Source organism: Trematomus bernacchii, unplaced genomic scaffold (genome assembly GCF_902827165.1).
Source record: "Trematomus bernacchii unplaced genomic scaffold, fTreBer1.1, whole genome shotgun sequence".
In the NCBI taxonomy this organism is placed as follows: Eukaryota; Metazoa; Chordata; class Actinopteri; order Perciformes; family Nototheniidae; genus Trematomus; species Trematomus bernacchii.
In genome coordinates, this window is record NW_022987905.1 from 471,736 (window position 1) to 490,753 (window position 19,018).

Here is a 19,018-nt window from a genome sequence, read left to right on the forward strand (position 1 = left end):
ACATACTTTCCTATGCTGCGTTCTTTCCTATATTGATACATACACAGCTGTTAGGTGTACAGACACTTTGGTGCTTGCAGTTATTCACCAATCAATCCATTTATGCACAATAAAAAGGCAACATGTGAGTATGCCTGTTTTTTGGTCACCATGAATGTTTTTGCTATGTTTTTGAGATAAATGTGTTTGTTTGTATTTACTCTGCAAAATGCAACCTTTGGAAATGCATGGAGTTGCAAATGTACATTATGAAGAGAAGTACTAAACTTGTGTGTTGTGTTTGTTCAATATATTTATGAACTTCACTGAAAATATCTCTGGAAAATGCAAACCCAGACTCATATTTCATCATTAAAATAAGAGAACGATTTAGATTAAGCACAGCAGTGTGTCATTGGTTCAAAGAGAGTTAGGATGAACCACATGTGACAGAATAGCGATACATATCACTAAAGGACCTGAAAACTGTATTTCATATAAATCTATATGAAAGAAGAATATGTTTGTTGCATTGTCATTACTGAGTCACACTTTCATCAGTGTAAAAAAAGGTCAAAGCTCTATTTTAGTCTTTAATATTCCTTGTCATCTTTCTCAATCAAAGTAGAAATATATTGTTTTAAAGGGCCCATGTCATGGCCATTTCCACTGATCATAATTCCATTGTTGAGGTATACTAGAATAGATTTATATTGTGCAATTTTCCAAACTCACATTGGTTTCTCATACAGCATCTCTGTAAACTACTTGTATTCACTGAATTTCACTCTCTGCCTTTAACGGCTCGTTGTAGCTCCAATAGCTCCAGCCCCCACCCTCCCTGTGAGCACAGTGTGCTCTGATTGGTCGGGACGTTGTGAATCGCGCTGAGCTCCGTGGAGGTGTTGTTTCCTTGTTTAGGATACACAGCGAAACACAGCCAAACTCATCCTGAGCACACACAAACTCACAGCCGAAGTAAAAACAATAAGTGTGGCTTGATATTGAGTAAGAAAAAGGTTGATAAACGCTGTGAGAATGGGTCTGCAGAGAGAATTTCGCTGCGATCCCAACTGTCTGTTATCAGCCTGCAGCCAGGGAGGAGAAATCAGCTGAGCTGCCTGCTGCCTGCACATTGAGTGTGTGTGTGAGGAAGTCCGTGGATTGGTCAATTTGAACCAATCAGCGGGGGCTTAACGTAATGGCTCCACGGATTGGTCCATTTCGTTCCGGGTACGGCATGATGTCATGCCGTACCCGGAACGAAATGGAAGAATCAAATGGACAATGACGTATCTCCAACGAGGCGTTTTGGGGAGGTATTTTCTGTGTTAGAGTTTTACTCGCTACAGGGTGTACTTTGAGGGTTTTGACTCTGCACACCGTTTACATGCATAAAAACCTTCATAACACACAAGGGGGCGGGTAATAACCGGAAAAGCATGATATGGGCCCTTTAAATATTCTCTCTTCTGATGATCATATAATAGCAGCCATTGTCTCAAACGTCTAATAACTTAAACCTGGCCACAACAAAGTAACATCCTCAGCTCCACAACTCTATTATGAGCTTACGTGGCAAACAAAAAAAGATATTACCCCCAGAAAAAAATTACATTTCATTTTGAAACAGGCGTTTGGGGCATTCAATCTTCTGATGGGTGAAATAGGTGACCACCCTATGGCCGGTGAGTGCACGGAGGAGTGAATAAGAGGAGTGAATAAGTGCATCCTTCCCTAAGGAGCGGTTCACCTTCCCCGCGCTGCAGCTGGTACGTAGACAGGTAATGCGAAGGACAACTCTCATTACATTAGCACCGTAATGTTCTGCTGTGCTGGCTGCAGGTAGATTAGCCAGTCCAGGGACAATCCTCTTAAACAAGTCTGCACTAAGCCACAGTGAGAGCCTGGGTGCTCCAGCTCTCTATTCCTCAGGATGTGTCCTTCTGTCTGTCCTTCCTCTGGTTTCCTTCCTTTGTCACATCTTTCCTTCTCTTCCTTTCTTTCAGGTCTTTTTATCCACCTGCCTGTTGGCCTCGCGAAAAAGAGTCTTGATCTCCTCAGTCACCATTTCCTGCCAGTTGTCCCTAGGAGATGCAGATGGTGGAGTTAAGACCGATATTGGGTTTTACAGAGACACTTGAAGGCATGCCACAAGAAACACAAAAACACAGGAGAATAAATGAGTTAATTATGAAAAAATACCAGCTAGTCACAGTAAAAACGAGTGAAACAAACAAAGAGGGCTTTCCCCAATCTGCTTAAGAAGATGTAGAAGGTGATAAGATCAAGAGATTATTGAGACTAATACAGCACAGAATAAATGAGAGAGGTCAGACTCAGGCGTCGTTTCTGGTCACATCAAACTGACACAGCCACAGTCACATTTCCACAACACAACACCGGCTGCCATGCAGATCTCTAACCTCCTGTGTTTGGACTGAGAGAGTCATGCCTTTTTCTCAGCTTTCTTTCTCTTGTACTCAGCTATATCCTCAGGGTTCAGACCGTGGCTGTCTTCCCTGAAGTAACATTCAGATAGTTATAATTTGCATCATCGAAAGTGTATCAGAGGCAGCAGGCAGTTATGGATTGATAACACGAATGAAACGTAACATCCAAATTGGCAATTTCAACTTGGGGACAGGTAATCATTTTGGGATTTGGTATACATTTACTTATTATTTTAGAGTTAAGCCATACAAAAGGTGAAAGAAGTAACAACATTTGAATTTCTTACCCCGGTTTGATCTCTGGCGGACTTGGCAAAGGCTTTGTAAAGTTTGTTTTCCCTACAAGCCAGTAAGTCTCTTCAATACCTTTACCCTAAAAAACAAACAAACGAGAAAACATGGATTTATAGGTCTCCTTCAAAATATTTGTCCACATACCAAATACTGAGGTTACATATTTGTAAAATGTCACGTTACCTTCAGCTCTGTCTTGCCTCTCACATCTATTTTATAACCTTCATTTAGAGAATGGAGGATTTTCACAGTGTTCATGTTAACATGGATTCTATAAGCTGAGGGACAAAGAGGAGGGAAGAAGTTATTAGACTATTACAAAACATGAAACTACACAACTAAATGTGTGCCCAGGAAACTCACGCAGCCCAGTGGATTCCATACGAGACGCAGTGTTGACGGTGTCTCCAAAAAGGCAGTACCGAGGCATCGTCAGACCGACCACTCCAGCAACACAGGGCCCTGAATACACAACAAAAATAATCAGAAAATAATGTATTCGTCCCACGTGCTTATCGAGTGTTAGAACAATAACAATGTGAAGAATCTCACCTGAATGGATGCCTATGCGTATCCTGACGGGCACGTTTGGCATGTGCCGCATGTGAAAGGTTCCCACCGAGCTGAGAATGTTCAGGGACATATTGGCAATCTCAGCAGCGTGCTTGTTGCCATTTCTTTTGGGCAAACCAGATGCTACCATGTAAGCATCCCCAATGGTCTCCACCTAGATATTGTCAACATATTTATTCAGTTATGGGCACATAAGACTGTAACATTCCTGAGCTCTTTGAAGCACAGTCAAAAGTATTTTATTCCACTGTACAGTATTTTATTTGACATTCTTCATCATATTTGAAATGAAGTAGTTTACTTATTTCTGCATTTTTCTTGCACCGTTGTGTCACTTATTGTGTCTTATTGAATGTCCTGTATGTTGCACTGTTGGAGAAGCCTGGGTGTTTCCATTGCCAACAACCACGCTGTAACTTTTGTGCGTTTGACAATAAAACCTTTCAATCTTAGATTTTGAATCAGTGTTTGGACTGTAGACACAAGCTGTTGTATAGCATGTTAACATTTAAATGACCCTTGTAAATATCGAGCATGTTCTCTGACCTTGTAGACATCATGGTTGCTGAGCACGGCGTCAAACAGAGAGTAGAGGTCATTGAGAAGGTCGACCACCTCGATGGGATCACTGAGCGAGGAGATGGTGGTGAAACCTACGATGTCGCTGAAGTAGATCGTCACCTGGTCAAAGTACTCTGGCTCCACTGTGGCTCCGGTCTTCAGGGCCTCGGCCACAGAACTAAAGACGGGCAGAAAAGTGACAAGAAACAGATAGTCAGTAATTGTATCTCAAAGGGGCCCTACTATGCTTTTGGGGGTGTCACTTTCCTTTAGTGTGTTATTTTTGGTGAATGTTAATGGTTTGCAAAGGGTAAAATCCCTAAACGCATCGAAAGGGACTCTTTTGTTTACTTCCTGAACATAGTGACATCACTGACAGCACACTGCGCAACATTTCTAAGCAGTTGACCTATCACAATAGAGCCGGCCAGCTAACCAATCAGAGCAGACTGGGCTCTGGTTTCAGACAGAGGGTGAAAAGAGGTGCTGCAGCACAGGCAGTATGGAAAAATAAAGACCTTTTTGAACATTAAAACATGGAAACATGTCACAGTAGAGGCACAACATACTAATATGAACCTGAAAATGAGCATTATGTTGTTGTCTGATGTTTATGTGTGTGTACAGTATACACTCACGGTGGCAGCATCTCTGACAGCAGTTTTTCTGTTCTCTGTTTTTCCGCCTCCAGCTCTTCTGTTCTCTCTCTGATGAGATCCTCCAGGTTGGAGCTGTACTGCTCCAGCATCCGCAGCATGGAGTCAATGATGTTTGTCTTCTTCCCCTTGTTGATTATCTTGAACTACTCGCAATAAAAAAACAATACAGAATCACATTAAATGATACTCATAATATTCTATTCTAATAAGTGTTTTATTTGTTTGATAACCGGCCATAAGATTAGAAAGGTTTGATGAAAGGAATAATCCTGAGAAGTTCAAAATGCATTCTTATAAAGCATGTCAATCTAATACCAAATTATGAAATGGCTTTTCCACCTTACAAAAAAAATCTTTATGTTGAACACATAAAAAAACATGGATCTGCTTTTCCCTATCTTTTTATATCCATGTATCAATATCGTATAATTGTATTTGCTTTGTTTTGTTTCACTCATAGTGACAATATGCAATCAATATTGAATTAACATAATTTTTGTATAATCAATCTTGTGTTCTCTATAACTTGACATTTGCCATTATTCAGGTTGAGGGTTCAAATAAGCCCAGAGTATTTTCTGCCTCTTCCTGCACTGTACACTTTTATGTTTGTGTTATTTTTAACTTTGCCAATCATATCAAAATGTACCCGGTCAAAGATCTCATGAAATGTTGGTCGGCGCTCTGGCATTTCGCTCCAGCACTGCTTCATCAGCTGGATACACTCCAGAGGAGCCTGGTCCGGGGCCACAGTGGGGCGGCACATGGGCGGGGGCTTCTTCACCTTACGTATGATCTCTAGTGAGGAGACATGGAACAAATCAGAATGTAGTAAAAATGTATGAAATGTTCTCAAATCTCCACCTCATTGTTCTCAAACTAATGAACAGTCCTCTCTCTTCCGTGATGGATACGCACCCTCGGGTGTCAGACCCAGCATGCAGTATGGAAGCCCTCTGACCACCACCTCCTGAAGGATGATGGAGAAGCTGTACACGTCTCCCTTGTAGGTGCCTTTGCGTGAGTTCGCAGTGTCCCTTAAGAACTCTGGAGCTGTCCAAAATAACTCTGTGGAAAAAAGAATGGACAAAGAAAGTTTGAAACATGATACACTGAACAAAGTGAAACATTGACTTCAATTAAATGTATTATTTCAACAAATTACACATACTAAAAGCAATTAAGTTTAAATAAAGAATATTAGTTTCAACTTAATATTATTGCTTGCAACTTACCTAATACAATTATGTGTAAATTGTTGACATAATACATTTAATGTTCAGTTTTTTCAGAGGGTGTGCTCTAGTATGTGCTGTAATTGTGCTTCAATTGTGCTGTCAATTTGCTCATTTGTTTTTGTCTTTGATTATGTTTAGTAATTGTACTACTATAAATACAAGCATAGGTTAAAACATTCAACCTCATCTTAACAGCACCTTTGAAAGGCTAATGTTGTATATTGGATAGTCATGAATAGCAGTGAGGCATTCTTTCATACCTTCAGGTGGAGGTTCTTCTAAAGGAGCTTTTTGAGCATCCAGCAGCTCATTGAAGCCATGGTCAGTAATCTTCAGGACAAAACGCCCGTCCACCACACAGTTACGAGATTTAAGTCTGCCATGGGGGAATTCTTTGTGGTGAAGGTATTTCATACCCTGGAGGCACAATATGTTTTACAATGTGGTTAACCATAGAATAAATGTCAACAAACCAATGGGGCAGTTCATCAGCGTTTACCTTGATGAGGTCGAGCAAAAGCGAGGACTTGAACATCCAGTCTAATTTGACGTCCTCTTTTCTCAGCAGGTCCTGCAGACTGCCCCGGGAGCAGTGCTCCGTCACCACCGCAAACATAGAGCAGTCCAGAAAGAAGCCAAGGAACGGATTCACGTTCTCGTTTCTCAGGTCTTTCATCTGAGAAAGCAGATAAGGAATTATGTTGTAATGATCCAGAAGTATGAATGCATTTTTTATTACAATAGTTAGCTACAGCACTTATTACTACTGGAACTTAGGTGAGGACATGCTTCTCTACCTTTGTGAAAATCCTGATGGTGCTCTGTTTCACTTCTTTGAACTGACCCTTCTTAAATTTCCTCAGCCACACCCAGTCGCCCTGGAAGAGAAGTCATGTGTTTGCAGTGGGATCCACTTCAGTGTTTCACATTTTTAACATATGGTTTTATTGACTTCAAAACGTTTTAAACTCTTTTAGACAAAATGTTTATTTTACTACTGAAAAAACAAACATTTACTGCTGCCTGTTCATTCATCCATCCACATTTCATGTGAGTATCTGGGACGTACTGTTGTGATTCCTGATTTAAAACCACTTTAAATCGTACACAATATTTGAGAGGACAAAAACTAAAGCCAAGTTAAATCTTCACTAACCTAGAACAAATAGTCAAACCTAACCTCAACCTCCCTCAAAAATTGATTTAAACATAAATCAATGACACATTAAAACCAAGTGTTGAATGGGTTTACACTCTCTTAAAAAAATGGCAAGAGTTGTGTCATTGTTGAATGTCCTATAAGAGTTAACGGCCCAGACATTAGCTTTAGAAGGACAACGTCACATACAGGCTGAAGCAGCAGGAGGAATGACTCTCAGTGTTACATACCTCGTACACGGCTACATTGGTGGTCTCATGAGTGGTTGTCTGTAAGCTGTTTACAGAGTGTGAGCGGTCTCCAGATTTCTCCTCTATAGCGCTCTTTGAGTCGCCTAGATCTTCTAAATTAAGTTTCTGAGGGAAATAAAACAACAGTGGAATATTTTATGGAATGAGTACCATCCTGAAACGTTTAATTCAATGTGATATGGCTACTTAGTACAGTATAATGCAGAAAACACATGGAAAAGAGATTTGCTGATGCTTACCTTGTTGCTTGGCTGAGGATCGATAAATGTGAGATCTTCTAAAGTCAGGAGTATCCGATTAGGACCTTTGAGCAGTCGGATTTGTTGGAGTCTCCTCCTGTAAATTAGATCAAGAAAAAGATAAATAAATTGGTACAAAAGGAGGGAGCGGGATTTATAAATCTAACTCGGGATCCTCTTATCTTCAGAGTGAAGACAGATAACCAAAATAAATGCACCTATGTGAGAACTACTTCTAGTATCCTGTCGGCAAAAAGTACTTGGATATTAAATGAGGGTCAGGATTATCAGCAATACACTTTTGGAAAATACGTTAATTAGATTTCAACAGTATTTATAAATGTTTTGGTTATTCTGCTTTCTTTTTCCAAATATGATTCTCTACCTTTTGTTACTATTTTTCTCTATACCCTTTTCATGCTCAAGCATCTACACAGAACATCCATTATTGTGCACACTAAATGATGATGCAAAATATCTCCATATCAAATGTGTGGGATGCAGCTGAAGAAAAGCACAGGAGAGGAACACTGCTACTTGTTTGCTTTAAAAGAAGAACCTATATCTATCTACAGGCTGTACCTGATGTAAAGACCAATAAGGAGCCCTCCAACAGCCATAGACAAGATGACAGCAAACACCACTATGATGTAGGTGACCTCCACACCTGGGGATGACAACAGGTAACTTGATGTTGGGGGAAAAGCATGGAGTAGATGCAACTGTGAAGGGCTTGATAAACCACACATCCATACGTCATTCACATGAATACACACACACATGCCAAAGCGAAGCCCCTTACCTCCAGTGCAGAGGACGTTTTTGTCAAACCAGCAGCTTGAATCAGATGGCGGAGGATATCCTCCAGGAAAATGAATGATATTGCCAGCAAAACTAAGCACTCTGGACTTAAGGTCCAACAGAAAGGTCTGGTAGAGCTGGCTCCCAATGCCGTGAGAGTCCAGGATGACGTACTTGGTCAGAACGTCCCCAGCAGCGTCCACCATGATCCTCTGGTTGAATCCGGTGAAGTTTGTGTTCTTTGTGAAGTACGCCAGGTTGACTCCTGACAGCAGCTCTCCTGCCTTCCTGACATTGTGGATGGACTTGGCCACCAGGTATATGCTGTTATAGATAGTCCCAAATAGTGGGTTAACCTGCAAGAAAAGACATGATGTGTTAAGCATTATATTTCACCCCATCATGAAATGTTGAGCAGTAAATTGTCGCAGTCTGTTTGCTAACATGCAGTGGTGTTATGTAACTAGGTACATTTACTCAAGTACTGTATTAAAGTAACATTTGAGAGATTTTTTGCTACTTTGTACTTTTACCCTATTACAATTCAGAGGTAAATGGTGTACTTTTACTCCACTACATTTATTTAATACCTTTAGTTACTTTGCACATTTGCATTAATAATGACAAATATAAACAACACTTTAAAAGGACTTTAGTTACACTTTGAGTAACATTCACAAGCCACCCTGCAGAGTACAAAGCTGCACCTTTACCAGCTTTGAAAAAAACATGAATGCCTCCATAATTATAATCAAAACATACAATATGTGGGTCATTCCAGAATTGGAGGACATTGCATGTCCCACATATACAAAATCAAATAATCCATGCCCAAAAAGCTAAAACATGCACTTGTGTTAAATATACTTGTCTTGAGACAAGATGCATATAAAGTTGTAGAAAAAGTGGTTTCAAAATATTATTTAAAATATCAAATAGCTCTCGAACATCCCCTAAAATGGCCCTTTTCTCTTGTCCCAGCTTCTTGGTGACCAACTTGCATGTCAAATGTAACATTTAAAATATGTTTTTTTATTTACTTTTGTTGGTATTATTCTATTGATATATGTCTCTTGTAATGGTAAAATCAATTTGTTAAATCACTAACACATTTTAAATAACAGTAATTTTACACTGAAGGTGTGTCCCTCAACATGCGCGCAACCCTGTTACCCAAACCTTTTTAGCTTGGCAGAGGAAGTGAAAAAACTGTTTGACACATGACACAGTGGAAAGGACATCAGCAAGCCATGTGCTACTACCATGGGTAGGACAAAACTAAGTCCTCTCTTTTATTTTTTATATATTTCCAATCTTGTCACTCTTGAAGGAGTGTGGCACTCATACAAACACAACCCTGTTACTCACATTATGAGACTAAAACAAATTCATTTCAAATGTATCTTTCTTTAGTTAAATATCTAAGTGTGTCCATTCCTTGACAATAGCATTACATTGTGCAGCTAGCATTAATTCCTGAGGTAAAAGCCTGCAACCCTGTTACTATAATTAGAGTAACATTTATTTGTCTCATTTATGTCATGATCCATTTAAACCTGTTACCTTACGCAACCCTGTTACTCTAATTTCAACCCTGTTACTATATCATTTTTTCTATTAAAATAATAAAATTAAACCAGTTTTATCCAAAAACGACATGAGTATTTAATGTAAATGTGATAAAGAATTTATTGAAGAATATTTTTGAAAATACTTTTTTCTGCTTAATGAGTATTTGTAACAGGGTTGCACAAAGCATGGCACACAACAAATAAAACATCTAATAAAAAGTGTACATTTGATGCCTTAGCTGGGCAAATCACTTTTTTTTATGGTTTATCATCTGTTTTTCCTAAATACAATAAAATAAAAGGTTCATTTTTCAAAAATATTGGTGTCTAAATTGTCCTCCAATTCTGGAATGACCCATGTGTCAAATAAGTGTCACATTTGCATAATGAGCAATTTTACTTTGAATAATAACTATACAATTCATGTGTAAAGCACTTTTCATGCGTCAGGTGCAGCTCAAAGTGCTTTAACAAGGCACATATCACAGGGATTTCACTTGTAACAGAGTATTCCTACATTTTCTAGTTTTACTCAAGTATATGATCTGAGTAGACTACTACTCCCACCTATGCTAACATGCTAGCGGTGTTAGCAAACACGGCAAAAGCACAAGTTGCAACATTTGAGTCAACTCGCTTTCAGTTAGGGGGCTGTGGTGGAAGAACAAAATAAGTGAACATTTTAATAAAAAAAACAGCTGTTGATGATTCGTTTTTGACGTGGTTACTACCTGCTCAGGCTGCACGTCTAGCGTGATTTCCTGACTCCTCTTGGCGGCAGCGAATGCCTCATTGAAGGAAAAAGGCTCAGAGGCCATGGTGATGGTGAGCACAGCATCATAGGCCTCCCTCAGCCTGCTGTTGTTTTGCAGGGGGAAGAATGAGACGTTCGTGTAGGGCAGGCTGTAATGGAGGGTGTCGTAGGGCATGAATACATACTTCCCTGAGGTCAGGCCCATTTCCTGTGCTTTGAGAAGAAAGGTAGCCTGCTGCTCCCCTCCAATGAGGACTGAGTGCATGCACATGATGATGACTGAAATTGATACGGAAAAACACAGTAAGGTTTTGCAAAATATTGTTTTTATGGACATAGGTAGAGTGATAACATGTGTTAGCTCAAGTGGAGTTTACATAATGTACTCCAAAAGTTGAAGACGAATCAGAAAGAAGGGTAATTGTGATTAGATGCAAGTGGCAACACTTATTATAGTATATATTCCTACACATTTAGTTCAAGTATTCAAAGTTGTTAAAAATAAGAAGTCGAGGTTCCCTGTAATTTCACTTTTCTCCCAAACTCAGCTTTTTCCACTTGATTATTATTTAAAACAAACAAATGAAGCTTCTGCCCCAGTTCACCTTAACCACAAGGTGAAATCTGCAGTGTCAAATGGCATTATTTTCTCTTTAATCTCACTAGTACTCGACACTCTCGCAAGGCTGTTTTTGTTGCACTCATGCCAATGAAGCATGTTTGGAATGATAAGCCTATTAAAGAGGATGTGTTGCCTCCAGCTTGAAAGGGAGAAAATCCTGGTGGGGAAAATCAAAACAGATGAGGGTTTGATGTTTTGCAGTTCAGCCTGTGATTTAATTCCTGCTCCACATGTTTTTATATTACTATCTTTTTTTGTAAGTCCCCTACGACTGCATATAATAACATTTTAATGATATTATTCTACTTTTTCATCATCTGGTATCACCTTAACATATAAAGTATCACATGTTATAATTGCTAGCTCCTGTATTAATGTCAGCATAGACTCACCCCTGATTTCTCCTGCTTCCTGGATTTTCCTCAGTGTGCTCTCCATCTCTGTCTCATTCATGCCAATGGATGTAACCAGGCCAACAGGAAGACCCTCACGTCTGAGAGCAGTAGCAACTCTCGCAGCAGTGTCCCTCCATATATCCTCATTGGTTGAGATCACCACAACACTGGCCCACCTAAAGTATTTCAACACGATGAACAGCACCTCAGAGGGAAAAGGTACTGTCCTGGAAAAGGTTGGGTATCCTATGACCCGGTCCAGCTCATAGTTAACACAGCCATACGAGAAGAGGGCCTTATCCCAGTTCTTGGAAAGCAGAGAAGCGGCAACACAGTATCCCGGGTTTGTGGGGCCAATAAACACATCCGCCTTGTTCTCATTGTAAATAAATGCAGTGAGAGCTGTGGAGGTTTCGCAAGGTTCCTGGAGAATGATAAAGTCCAGTTTAAGGCCTAGATCCAGATTGAGGTCTCCGTTTATCCTGTTTACAGCGAGCCTTGCGGCTGCAGCCGGCAGAGCCCTGTTCTGCACAGGGTCGCAATTCCAAGGCCCCAGGACCCCCACTTTGAATATTAAACAGCGGACACAACAAGGGAATGTCAATACTCCGAGGAGGACCCATAACAGAAAGTTATAAAAGGGCAGTGTCGTAAAAGTTGGTCTGCTTTTAATTACTGGCATACATGGATGGTTGGACTCCCACAGTGCCCCTCTGAAAGGTGGATGAATATTTTGCATTGTCCTTCCAGGATGTCCAAGATAATGAATCTTCATGTTCACTAATGAATTAACAGTGACACCTGCAAAACAGACAAAGATAAAAGTATTTCTAATTCTTAAACAAATGGCTATAGTAAGTTGTGAATGGCGGATTTTAAACAAATGGACCACCTACCATTTATCTAGTGCCATCAGGCCAGCTTCAGGGTCCAATGAGGCATTCACACACGTGTTCCCAAGGTTCTGCTTTTCTGATTCCAAATATTCTGAATATAGCTATTGATCCCGAGCATCCACGGTGTTGCTCCGCTGAAGACACAGCCAATTCATTGTGTTTGGATTATCAGCTGAAAGTGACAGGCTGCAGGCAGAGGGCTGCGCGGTGCGTCTGTCGCGTTTGGAGACAACTTCAGCACCCTGGAGAGCTACTTATGTCCCGCAGTCAGCGCCTCTGAAGGCTCCTGAGCGTTTCCACAAACACTTCTGTTCACGGGAAGCATGTCTGAAGAAAGACGGATAAAATCCCATCCAGCCCCTAGGGGTTCCTTACCATCACAAAAATAAATATCCAATTGAAAATTGAAATGCAAATTGAACTTTGAGCGAACTTCCCTAAGAAAAAGTATATTTAAAATTGGGAAAACATTTGATTGATTGTCAATATATAAAGCCAGTGTCAGCTACAAGCCTATTCAGTCAAATCCCTTCAAAGTTACTCGGGGCTAAAACGTAGGTGTTAGCCTCTAATCCATTTTCAGTGAGGCACAATGTAAGAGGATTGACAACAGGCCTTAGTCTACTCTAAAAGCTGTGTTATCATTCAGGCTGGAGCCACACAAGGCCTCTCCCCCTCAGTTACCATACTCCTCTGGAAGTAATGTGTATTGATAATGATATTTTGATGTTAATATACTAAGTGTATATCATGGAAATACAGTTGATCCCATAGCATCGACCTCCATATGCTGTTTTTGGTAAACAAACATGTCCTGATGTGCCAAGTGGGGACATTTTCTTGCCATGGAGACACCTCAGCCATACTGCATGAGGACACCTGAACCGTGCTTTAATTGGTATAATATACACGCTGTACAGCAGGCTCCACAGATTAAGTGAATTAGGAGTGGTAGTAATTAAAGATAACGAAGGACCTTCCCTGCAGGTCCCCTGTGTTCTGCTGCCTGTTTTGCCTGCGTCAGTCTTTTCAGCTCTTTTTCAAAAGACGCCACCAACCAACCTTGCCTGACAAATGAGTCACAAACAAATGGTTACCACAACATCAACAGTGGGTGACGGTGTAAAAGACAAACTATGGACTGGGTGAATTATTTACCAGAACCAAAGCCTGGATCAAGCGAATGTCAGTGATTATACGTTAGATATTTGATTGTATTATTCCATTATAAGGTGATACTGTAAACCACTATTACATATAGTCTACAACTCTTCACTATTGATTTTTTATGTAAAGTCAAACATAGGTTTAAATGTATTTCATATAAGAGTAGTTTACTAGGATTACATTTAACAAAAGTGGTATTAGAATATTAAATATAAGGTATTTATTTTCATTAGTGTCAAATTTGTACAAAATCAATCAACATAAGTACTTAAAGCTTTGTCGCACTCTCGCTCACTCTCAAATGCAAGTCCGTTTCTAGTGACACATAGCGACGCATTTATATGCCTTCACTCCTTTTTATCTTTGTTCGTTTTTGTATTACTTAAGTAAACTGCCAAATCACTTAGCCCTTTTCCCTTTTTATTGTTTTTTGTGTGTGTGTATGAATTGTATGTGGTTCTGTGTATGGTGAGTTTATTTGCCAGTGCCAAAGACACATCATGTGTCAATTTAATGGACAATAAAGTATCCTGAATCTGAATCTGAACCCAGTAATGTTACATGCTTATTGGCTGATGAAGTAAACAAAAACCAACCCCTTTAAATTTGAATTCAGGTAGAAATAACAAAAGCTTTTAAAAACCACAAGGGTAATACTTCAGTCAACATCTGACATCAGCTGCCTGGTGTGTGTGTGTGTGTGTGTGTGTGTGTGTGTGTGTGTGTGTGTGTGTGTGTGTGTGTGTGTGTGTGTGTGTGTGTGTGTGTGTGTGTGTGTGTGTGTGTGTGTGTGTGTGTGTGTGTGTGTGTGTGTGTGTGTGTGTGTGTGTGTGTGTGTGTGTGTGTGTGTGTGGGGAGATAACATAACCTTCAAAAGTGATTCCTGACTACTAAAGCCAACGAGCCAGTAAACAAAGGTTATAGACATGATTCAGAAATATAACATTAATGTGCAACATGATACTCGAGAGAGAGATTTCACCTCTGTTGACCCATATTCCACGTAAGCTGATGATCTTCTTAAACATAACACCTTGACATCGCTGTCCTGCTTCCAGGAATAGAGCAGATGAATGATGACTCAGCACTACACATCTGATGCTGCTCTGTGCTTTGTTAGAAAATGTGAAATGAAACAACTCTCCACAAGAAAATAAAAAAGAACATTTAAGTATAATTAGGAGGGGAGGTATATTTAAAAATAACTAAATTGTATAAGTATTCACCTAACTTAGAAATAGACCTCTCTCTCGTCACACAGTATGGGAAGGTAAGGGATGCAGTGCGGGCAAAACGAGGATGATGTAATATGATATCCTCTGAATCTTAAAAAAGTATAAATGAGGACATAATTCAAAACGCATGTGAGACGTAGATAAAGACTTTTGGGAACAATATATTTTGAAGTCACTCACACTGCATATTCATATTTAAACAAATGCCCTTTAACACACCATATCAATGAAGACTGTGAAGGTTCTTCCAGCAATTATGATGTATATGGGATTGTTCATTTTAACTCAACTTATAAAAGAAAATTACTTCTCTTTAATTAAAGGGATTTCGTATTTAAATTAGGAGTACATCTTTCAGCAAAAGCTTGAGTGGCTTTGACTCTTAATGACAAAAGTCACTTTAATGACAAGATATTCAACATGATTCATGCGGTATCAGATTTTAAATCTGGTATTTAACCCTTGTGTACAAGTAATATAAACAGCATATATGGTTACTATTTGCCCTTTTACATTTGTTAGATCACATTAATGAATAAAGTGCTACTTGTTTTTGCCCGCTGACCGGCTGGTCCTGTGGCTCGTTTTTGTTGTTGTAACTAGCTGATGCTCGATCTCATCCTCTTCTTCAAAGTCACTGTCAGACTCAGAATTCTCAGAAATGTGATCCTCACATTCTGCAACCTCTTCCTCTTCCTCTACATCATCATCAAATGGTTCTCTCTCTTCCAGAATCATTTGCAAGGCCCAAAATGTGCAGCTTGGATAGAGTGCAAAAAAAATAAAGATTGGTTCCCACAAGACATAATGCACACACACACACACACACACACACAAACACACACACACACACACACACACACACACACACACACACACACACACACACACACACACACACACACACACACACACACACACACACAGAGAGAAGGCCCAGACAGGTACACAGGACCAACAATTTCCACACTTTTGTTAGCCCCAGTGGACACGAACACCCTGTATGTAATGTAAATGTGTAGGGGGGGTGTACAGTGGGTGGTCATTGACAATGTGTTCTGATATATGTTCTTCACGGAAATTGAGCCATGGCCATTGAGTGTGAGTTTGAAAAAATAATTTATCATATCATTTTTCTTTAGATAAATAATGAAAACGGGTTCCACAGACCCGGACACCACACAATTAACCTATATTTTCTGAAGATTAAACTGAAATCACAATCAGGCAAGTGCACAGATAGACCTCAAATGGGGCTTGAGCACATGCCCTTTTGCTCTCCTATTGGAGAAGTGCCCTTTTTTGAATGAACTGTTTTTACAAATCCGTATCATTATCTCACATAAAGCAAAGAAAAGGATAAACCTGTGTCTAATACACCTTATCTAATGTGTTGCTTTTTATAATTGTGTGCTTTAATTATTTTATACTCATTTGTTGGCACAGTATCTTAGCCGTACAATATCAGCATCTTCCTATTGCCTGTCATTACTGAACCATTGTTCCTGATGCATTTATGGAAAGGTGGTAAGAGAAAAAAGGAGGCAAGAGAGGGGCAGCATCTTTGCATGCAGTACTGAGCTTCTGTATAGATCAGAGTTGGGCTATATCTGTTAGAAGAATGTACTGAAATATAATTCATTTTTCTGCACGTATCATTAATAAACTGTCATGTATCAGTGTTTGAACCAACCCTATAGGTTTATTTAAATACATACATTTTATATCCCTTCAAACTGTCACACAAGTAATTATATCAGGCATGTATTTATTTAAAAGTAACAAAAAATGGCAGATTGCCTTTTTATGAATTTGGGCTCATGCCCTTCTCTGCACGTGCCTGATAACAACAACAGTGAAGGTCCTGATTTAATATTACATGTTTTTATTAAAGGCTCTCTGTGGCACTGCTGCCATCTAGCGGAACATAATATATTATCCACTGGGGAAAGAAAAAAGTATTTACAGTGTGTATATCTAATCTTTAAATGTAACTCCATGGATGCTGAAAACAGAATGCTTTCAACCCAGATTAAATAGGGATATTTTCAACAACACACTGTTTAATAAAGAGGCACAAATCCGTCAAAAAGAGCTGGTATGTTCTGTGAAGTAGGTATATTTGTTATAATTACTTTATGCCGCAAACGTCATATGGACATTTCTATGTTCATATAACGGTTAAGTGTGCTGGGAATGACTGGCTAAATGGAAACAACCTAGAATAAAAACGAGCTCATTTCTTGAATAATTAAAATACATTTATAGGCTAATGTGTCACACTATACTTTGTGATAATATATGTTCACTTGGGTCATGTTTGCCTCATCATATATCAGGTTTCTCTTTCACATGCTTCTTTCAAAGGTTTTTTTTGTTTCTACTTCCAGTCTCATGCTCTGTTCTGCAATCTCTCTGCCTGTGCCCTATCTTATCTTTACAGGCTTGAGGAATCCCAGACACTCATACAATGTATGTGTGTGTGTGTGTGTGTGTGTGTGTGTGTGTGTGTGTGTGTGTGTGTGTGTATCTGTCTGTATCTGTGTGTATCTGTGTGTATCTGTGTGAGTGTGAATACAAGTTGCTACACGTCTAACAACAAATGACATGTCAAAATAGGTTCCTCTTTCTATCACAGCTCAGTGTATGACATGCCTTTTTTTAGGGAACAAAGTGATCATGGTCTGTATTCTTTTATATCAAATGTTTTTTAACGCTTTTTACAAGAATAATGCATGTACCGCTGAGAGTGCAAATATTAGTGAATTTGTTTGTATTGAGCCTACAATGGGTGTGTGCAATGATGCAGTCATGCTCTCACGAGGAAAGCAAAATGAGGGTTCAAATTAAGAGCGGAGGCCCCTTCGTGCTGTGTGAGCAGCAACAGATGTTCACCATAACTCATCACTTGACCTCTGTATTTCAGGCCCTTCTAGAGAATTTATTCGATTATCTCTTGTAACAGGAAGTAGCCAAATGTCTCCACAGATTAGTTTTGGCATGTGACAATAACATAATGTGTTCCTATAGATTGGCTCTCCTGTGTAGAAAACTAGAATAGTGTTTTAAATTATCTAATGTCTTATTGCAAACTAATTACAAACAATGTTATCCTCATAACACATCATAATAAGGAAAATATAAGCACTACAGTATATAATCAATTACTTTACATACATCTGAAGGGTCTGTCTTAACAAAGGTTTCCACCATATTAAAAGTTCCCTCATGTAAAATAACCTTTCAGAGGGTAGCAACAGGAAACGTCTGCGTTTCCGTTCACATTATCTTTTTAATCAGTGTCATCAAAATGTGTGTTGAGGCCAATAGAAACAAAACCGCCGCCTTGTTGTGCAATGCTGAATGTTAGATTTCCTTCTCATGTGGGTTTGTTTGCAGTGTCTCTCCACTAGAAGGCGCACGGAGAAGCAGCGTCAGAAATACAGTCCAACACCGGAAGTTGGACGTGTTGGCCTTCAAAGTAAAAGCGTAAGTAGTAGTAGTAGAACCTTTATTTAGCCAGGAAAATCAATTAAGAACAAATTCTTATTTTCAATGATGACCTGACAGGAGGCAAAAGGCTTCCTGAGGGGATGGGGGTTGGTTAAGGAGCTCAAAATCTAAACTACGTATTGCCTTAGAGGCAATATTGTTTGTTTCAGTGAATATTCTTTAAAGTTACGTGAGTGTGTTAATACAAATTGAAAAAATAACCAAAAAATACTAGCCTATTTGATTATTGATTAATGTGCTCATCACTTCACTGTTGCAGTTTGGTTTATTTGCTCTACTTTATATAGCTACTAGGCTACTGGGTAGCTTAACTTATAATAACATTTGATAATATACTGTATGTGTCGATTTATATTTTGTATTAAACTAAATCTGCTAAGTAACTTGTAACTTAATAGGTAAATACATGTAGTGGAGTAAAAAGTATAAAGTAGCATCATGTGAAAATAATAGAATAAAGTAGGCTACAAGTAGGCTACCTACATGTTTTACAAAAAGTATAGTTCTTGAGTAAATAGTTACATTACATCAATGTTTATTGGTATGACCATCAAAAAAAAAATATTGTCAAACGTCATTGCGCAAGTTGGTAGCCTACAACAGAGCAACTACAAACAGCCTGGCTAATAATTGTATTCAATGATAAATCACGGTATGA

The 19,018-nt window shown here is 39.2% G+C and overlaps 1 protein-coding gene across 1 annotated transcript; it reads right to left on the reverse strand.

The window, feature by feature from the left end:
- Nucleotides 1-1,884: 1,884 nt before the first annotated feature.
- On the reverse strand, nucleotides 1,885-12,288 carry gucy2f (guanylate cyclase 2F, retinal). Its single transcript, XM_034114839.1, has 18 exons — nucleotides 11,547-12,288; nucleotides 10,510-10,811; nucleotides 8,209-8,563; nucleotides 7,989-8,073; nucleotides 7,407-7,503; nucleotides 7,147-7,272; nucleotides 6,555-6,635; nucleotides 6,257-6,433; nucleotides 6,018-6,174; nucleotides 5,438-5,587; nucleotides 5,169-5,317; nucleotides 4,499-4,662; nucleotides 3,846-4,038; nucleotides 3,279-3,453; nucleotides 3,090-3,188; nucleotides 2,910-3,004; nucleotides 2,720-2,805; nucleotides 1,885-2,066 (listed from the first exon to the last, which is right to left on the reverse strand). Exons 1-18 carry the CDS (start codon nucleotides 12,286-12,288, stop codon nucleotides 1,985-1,987), a joined length of 3,315 nt encoding a protein of 1,104 aa, XP_033970730.1. The 3' UTR covers nucleotides 1,885-1,984.
- Between the last annotated feature and the right edge of the window lie 6,730 nt (nucleotides 12,289-19,018).

Coding starts and splice junctions, on each gene's coding strand:
- gucy2f (XM_034114839.1), bottom strand. CDS start 12,288: ATGCAAAATATTCATCCACCTTTCAGAGGGGCACTGTGGGAGTCCAAC. Junction 7,504..7,988: donor CTTATTGGTCTTTACATCAG/GTACAGCCTGTA, acceptor TCTAATTTACAG/GAGGAGACTCCAACAAATCC. Junction 3,454..3,845: donor GCAACCATGATGTCTACAAG/GTCAGAGAACAT, acceptor GACAATATCTAG/GTGGAGACCATTGGGGATGC.